This window comes from Oryzias melastigma, linkage group LG14 (assembly GCF_002922805.2).
Source record: "Oryzias melastigma strain HK-1 linkage group LG14, ASM292280v2, whole genome shotgun sequence".
Lineage (NCBI taxonomy): Eukaryota > Metazoa > Chordata > Actinopteri > Beloniformes > Adrianichthyidae > Oryzias > Oryzias melastigma.
In genome coordinates, this window is record NC_050525.1 from 29,076,956 (window position 1) to 29,083,844 (window position 6,889).

Below are 6,889 nucleotides of genomic sequence, written 5' to 3' on the forward strand. Positions count from 1 at the left end.
GTGACAGCTGCAATCTGTCAGGGGCGCCGACCACGGCCCTCCGCTTCAGCCAGACGAGTTTCTGGAGTTTATGGAGCAGAGGGCTGAGCCCAGATCCTCAGGAGGCCTGAAGGACGTTTGAAGGACGTTTGAAGGGCAGACGGGGAAGTCTTCATGGACAGGTTCACACGTCGTCCACATTCAGATCAGATTCAAATGTTCTTGGATGGTCGGAGCTGAGAACCGGATTAAACGAATGACTGAGCCTCATTTTCAGTCTGGATTTGAACTCCTGACCTTCCAGATTCAGGCCAGACACTCTACCACAGGGCCACTTAGCAAGATTTAACCCATATTTGTTTACATGGAAGTTAATAACAACAGATGAAAACTGTTATGACGGATAATAAAATAGTAAACATAAATCCAGTCTGAACATCTTTATGGGCAACATCCTGGTAACCTTTGACCTACATCTGATGAATATTCTGCATTATTATTATTATTATTATTATTATTATTATTATGGTCTGTGGGAACAACTGTCACAATAATAGAGATCTGTCACTGTTGACGTGTCAACACACACATTAAATTAAAACCAGAATCTGTTAATCATCATTAAATCTAACAGTCTGCCGCGGTTCAGACTTCCACAGCGTTCATGTCTGATAATGCACACTTTAACGGGCATTATCCTGCCTATAATATACGAATACTCGATCCTTTTCAGTGCGCTCTTCTAGTTATTCTCCAGGTGTGGATCCCTCTTTCACAACAGGAGACTATCTAACAGGTAACTCACCTGCCCGTGGCCCCAGCTCACGTCGCCCCGCCCCTTCACGCAGCTCTCCAGCCGGATGGGACTCCCGGACACAAAGTGTTTGCTCTCCAAACATAAACCACTGCCGGCGCTCCGAACCTGGAAAACAGTCCGGAAGGTTAAGAATTCCTTCAGCTGCTCGTGTTGAACCAGATTCTGGGGGGGAGGGGGGTGTACCTCTCCCCAGGCGGCTGCAGGCGGCTCCACCGGGGGGTAGTGTTTGGGCAGGTCCCAGGCCACCTCCTTCATGAACCACCTGAAGCTCTTGCAGTTGAGCGTGCTGCGCAGCTCCTTCTGCGCAGCCACGTCTCCCGCAGACAGGTGGCGGTACTCGGGCCGGCGCTGGTAGACGTACTCGGCGTACTCGTCCATCCACACCTCCGCCACGCGCTTCAGGTTCTGGAAGGACAGATCTGATTGGTCTCTGGACGCTTCAGAGCTGTGAGCTGCAGTTTGATGCTTTCTTCATGGAGACGACCACTTTTCAGCCTAAAAGGGGAGGAGCCTGGCTGCAGACAACGCGATGGCGCCTGACATCATCGTCCGCAAGATTACACAACTTTACGTTTTTTGTTTTCTGCTTGAATATTTGACTTTTTCATTCAGACGTTTAGGATACGACTGTCAGGACATTATTACGTTCTAGTATAACTGAAACAAACAAATAAACGGCTCATAATTTACCATTTTTATCCAATAGGTTTGTTTACAAGCATCCAAGTTGTGTTTTTACCAAACTGAGAGTGGGTCACTCTTTTTCAAATAACTGCTTTATTTTGAAAGTTTAAACAGGAAGTTGATCCTGTTTACACTCCTTTAAAGTAGATTCGCTTTGATATATTCTGTTTTTCTTGTTATAAATAAATTAAAAGTCTCACAATCTTCAAACAAGACGTTAGAATAATAATAATAAAAAAAAAACATATTTACAGGACTATGAAGAATATGAAGGAATGAATCCAAAGAAGAAAACCTGACTGTTCCATCCTGGTCCAGTTAAACGAAGGACATTTTAAAATCACATTTAAAGCAAATGTTCATAATTATAACCCTTTTAATAAAACTTAAATGGGTTAACTTAAATAACTTAAACCCTTTCAAAACTGACTTTTTAACTGTTTTTCAGAATTGTAACACTTTTTTAAAGCTTTAAGAATAAACAGCAACTTTTAAGGTCATCAGGACAAAATAAGTTTTTGTGAGATATTGGATCTCGTTATAACAAAAAAGGTTTTCTGGTTATAACGAGATTCACTGTAAAAAGAAAACAGACGTTTTAACGTTTTCATGATAACGACAGACTGTCTTCTCGTTATGATGGGATCCACCATCTCGTTATAACTAGTTAAATAACATAAAGAAAAGGTCGGGTTCACCGTCTCTGGCTCCTGCAGAAACGGTCATGCCTTTATTATCTGTTTCAGTAGAAAAGAGTTCAAATGTTTGTGCTGCAGACAGCAGGACACCAGCGCCGCCTCGTTGTCTCCTGACAGTCCTTTGGCCTAGAACTGCTTTGATGAAAGTGAAGATCTGGTGCTTTTGGAGCCACAGATTTGGTTTCACAGTAATTCTCTCAGGAAAAGAGCAGAGCTGCTTTTACTGAAGGGAAACAGAACAGATTTCCCATCAGCTGTTCAGCAGGTGGATTTGAGAGACGATGTTACGCCGGATAGAAGATGCATCTGCTTGATGATCTTCTGTTTTACCAGCAGCGTTTGTGTGATGATCTGACGTGACGAAATGATCAAAGCCTCTCAGTGGGGGGGGCGAGGGGGGCCGAGCGTCCTGCAGGACCTGTCATGGTTCCTCAGAGGATGATGCTCGTCTGGATGCAGATCCACGGCCGTACGTGTCATCCCGACTGACGGAGGGGATTTGGAGTCGACAAAACGCTTCTTTTTGGTTTGTTTGGAGTCTAATTAGGTCTCTCATGGATTCCTGATGTGAAAAGAGCCAGAAGCTGCTGAAACCTCAGAGTAATGAAGAAAATGAATAAATGAACTGATTTATTCCAATAAACTGGAAACATTCTGATGGGCTGAAAACAGACAAAAGAGTTTGGAGTGAAACACTGAAGTCAACTTCTCTGTTCTCTACAAAGTTTGTTTCTGTTATAATTGAATGTTTCTGAATTTTGCTCAATGTCACCAAATCTCAGAAGTTCCCACTGGAGCTCAATCCTTCTCTTGAATGACGGTTGTGTTACGGCGTTACTGTCTTCTTCAGATCATTTTCTTCAGTCAGAGAAATCTCCTGACATGTTTTCATCACTACATGAAAACCAAAAACACTAAAGTTTTATGTTATAAACATAGAAAACTTTCAAAATCTGAAGTATAAGTCTTTGACGTTCATGAATCGACCAAAAGTGAACAAAGAGATCAACCAATCATTATTGGGCGTCTCCCCCCTTCAGCTGCTCCAGGTTGACTCGTCTGGAGGGTAAATCCAAACATCCTGGAAACGTCCGACCTCGTGTGGATGCAGACGCTCCCACATCCTCCGAGCTCACTCACCGTGACCTCACATGATGAGGTTCAAAGACAGTTCAGTGAGTTATGTGCTGCGTCCTGATTGGCTCCTCCGTGACGCGTCTGTATTTGTCACAAATGGTTGTTTTCGTTCTTTAGAACTGGACTGACTACTATGAAGGTTTGAACTTTAGATGAGTCTGAAAATGTTCTCGTCTGTCTGACAGAAGTGGATCAAGTCTGGTGAGGAGTTCACTGCCTAAAAACGTTGCTGTAAAAATAAAGTTTACTTTGAAGATTTCTCGTCTCACAGATTATTTTTAGAAGGTTACTCTTGTGATAAACATGAGATTACTATAAACCTAGACATCCTTAAGATCAGACCTCTGTGGGCCAGGCCAGAACGTCCAGAACTTCCAGTTGGTCTTTCTCGTGCTCTCCTTGGCTGAGCTCTGCGTCTACGATCCTCTCACGGGTTTAGAGCCGTCCGAGACGCTTCGCTGCTTTTCTCTTTTTGGTTTTGTTCTTGTGAAACTCCGTCAGAGCAACACTGTTGTGTGAACTTTACGGAGATCTTTTCCTGAGTGTTTCTATCAGAATTTGGTCAAGAGTTCAAGACGCCATGGTCTGATGAAGGAATCATTGCTCCGATAAAACCGCATCATTCTGTGAAACTCTTGGGTTAAAAAAGCAAAAAGTGTTTCAGATCTTTTAGACTGAAGAAGTCATTTTAAGACTTTTAAAAAATGACATTTAAACCCAAATGTTTGAACTCTTAGCAAGTTTATGAGAAGGATAGAAGACGGTGTGCGGACTGTTGCCGTGGTAACGGCACAAACCTTCAGACAGTTTTCACTTTTACTCCTGAACTTTCTAGGACAACATCCCGTTCCTCTCGTTCCAGCTCGTCTCTAGACTGTAACTGTCAACTTTGTGGGCGGGGCCAAAACAACAGGGATATAAGCTGAACACGAAGAACGCCTCGTTCTGCTGAAGTCTCTGAGTTCTCTGTCCTCCTCAGACGCCGTTTCTCCTAAACGACCTGAACTGATCCGCCCTGATTGGTATTCCAGGCCGCCTCTCTGAGGGTTAAAGGTCACACAGACCGGAGACTCCTGAGCGGAGAGGCTTGATTGGGTATTCAGCAGCGGCGCTGTCAGAGGCGGTGATGCATCACAGAACCCCCCACCCCCCGAGACTCCCTCACATTCGCACGACCCCGAACCGTGGATGAGACCCTGACCCCCCCGGAGCAGTCTGCGTCTGGACACTTACCCGGGCCAGGCTGACCCCCCCGGGGACCTTGTAGGGGACGTACTTCCTGTAGATGTGTCCGACCCGTGAGCAGGGAATGTCCTCCATCCGACCGCCGCACATCCACACCTGCAGAGGGAGGAGCTTCAGGTCAGAGGTCGCCATCAGATGAACAGGAGAGAACTTTTTACTTTGAACGAATCCACTGATTTCCGTTCTTCGCTCTTATTGTTGCGGGTCCTGAGATGTATGACATCCGGGTCACACAATCTGCTTCTGATGGCGTCCCGCCAAAAACTCACGTCTCGGCGGAGAACCTTCAGACTGCAGCCAAACCTGAGCAGAGCATGAACCGCTCTTCTTTTGGTACCTGTGGTGTTTAACGACAGATCAGGTCTTTCCCTTCAGCAACTGACCTGAATGTGGAATCGTGGGACTAGAAGTCCATCAAAAACTCCAGAAACAGAAAAAAAACTTCTGCAACCAGAGATGAGCCAAAACAGAATCAAACCTTCAACCACTGCTAGCTGGAAGACTGCCGTCCTCTGGTGTACAGCCCCCAAAACCCCCAATCTAACACCCCCAATCCAATCCCCGTACGGCGTACGCTAGCTCAGCTGGTGTTGTGCTGAAGTACGTTCCCCCACCACAACGTGTGACCCCTGATTTAATTTGAGCACGTCACCAAAGAATGAGTCGGAAAGTCGTTTTCTTTCCTTTTCCTGTATTTGGGAGCACATTGGGACGAAGGGGAATCCTGGAACACGTTCCACCGTCCTGGGACTATGAAGGGAGGAGGTAACTGGAGTAAAACTATTCCTCATGTTTGCAGGACAGAGCAGGTTAAAAATGTTGGTTTAACCTTAAAACTAAAACAATCATTCCTGTTAGTCCTTCACTGTGACCACGTAGAGTATTTACGTCTGCAGTCATCAAAGGCAAATGAGAAAAAAACGTTTTTGCACAAAATGACCACAGTATGTAAAAGACTTGATTCCCAAATGATTATTATTATTTATTATTATTTTTCTGTTCATTGCAGTTCAGCCTCTAAGCCACTGGATGTCTCTGATTTAAAGTTTCAATTAAAGTTAATCATTAAAACTTCTTGACAATCACAATATAACATTTTTAAAACAGAGTTCTCCGACTGAGTCACTCATAAATACGTCGTTGTGGAACCGAGAACTTCTTTGTACATTTAGGCATTAAAAGTTCAATTTCTTGAGTTTGTTTTAATAAATGTTCTCTACAGGGACTGAGATAAACCAGAGAAACCCTCATGAAGGTTGTTTGACAAAAGCACCATCACACTAACAAAATAAAGACGTTTCCTGGAAACCGTCTGGATAACCTCGGACGGATAATTCTGGTGTCATTCTCTCCGATCTTTTAGCAAATCAGCTCCAGAGCCGCCGCTCTAATCCCTCCATTCTCTTCATCTCTGCAGCTTAATAAAACGGCGCCGGCTGCAGCAAGATGAAGAGCTTCATTCAGCGTCGGACCGTTTGGTTTAACAGACACGCGGCGAGCGAAGGAAACGACGCAGCACGCCGCCAGATCCATCTCCTCTCAAAGTGATCTTTTCTGCGTTGGTGCCGTTCACAGACAAACTGAGGGGTCGTGGTGGAGTTCCGCCGTCATTTCTGTCTCTTTCATCCAAAGTCACGCTGATCCGCTCTGTTCTCAGCTTCTGAGTCATTTTAATCAAAGTACAGAAAATACGTTTGAAGTTTTTCAGCTGAAAACTTTTCCAGACATTCTGGCAGCAAACAGCGTTTTAGGTGATATTTCCTAAATAAAGAGTTTTGTGCAGCAGCAGGTCTCTCTCTGGTCTACAACAGATCATCAGCTGGTTTGGCTGCTGTGAAAGCTCATCGGAGGTCCGGTTAGGTAAATGTATGGACTGTATTGTCTCCATCCACCAGCACACGGATCTATTTGGACCTCATTGAGGTTTTTTATTCATTTTTTAGTTAATAAAACTTCCAACTAACAGTTTAACACAGGGGTCGGCAACCCAATGTGTTGAAAGAGCCACTTTGGACCAATACAATAAAAAACAAATATGTCTGGAGCCGCATAAATTGAAACGGCTTATAAAAGTCTTATTCTGTAAGTAACACGTGGAAAATGTGTCGTATAAACGATTATTTTAACCATTATTTTTCCTGCTGCGTGTCTTTGTGTCATATCAGTTTCGTTTTAGGCCTCATGACAAGTTGGTGAGTTATTGCAGCGTCAAATTATCTGACAAAAGCTGAGTAGTCTCATAAACGAACATCTGAGCTTTTATTTTGACATCCCTCAATGACACAACGAGAGGGGGTCCTGATCAGTCTCTCCCTCATTCTCACTCCAG

General features: G+C 44.3%; 1 protein-coding gene across 3 annotated transcripts in view; it reads right to left on the reverse strand.

Annotated features, from left to right (window-relative positions):
* LOC112140121 (polypeptide N-acetylgalactosaminyltransferase 10) overlaps positions 1-6,889 on the reverse strand; it is a 95,580-nt gene that overhangs the window by 10,695 nt on the left and 77,996 nt on the right. For all 3 annotated transcript variants that reach the window (XM_036215365.1, XM_024263023.2, XM_024263038.2), the window contains exons 8-10: positions 4,549-4,656; positions 980-1,201; positions 785-901 (exon numbers count right to left, since the gene is read on the reverse strand). In XM_036215365.1, the coding sequence (XP_036071258.1) occupies positions 785-901; positions 980-1,201; positions 4,549-4,656 (447 nt within the window). The remainder of the gene's footprint in view (positions 1-784; positions 902-979; positions 1,202-4,548; positions 4,657-6,889) is intronic.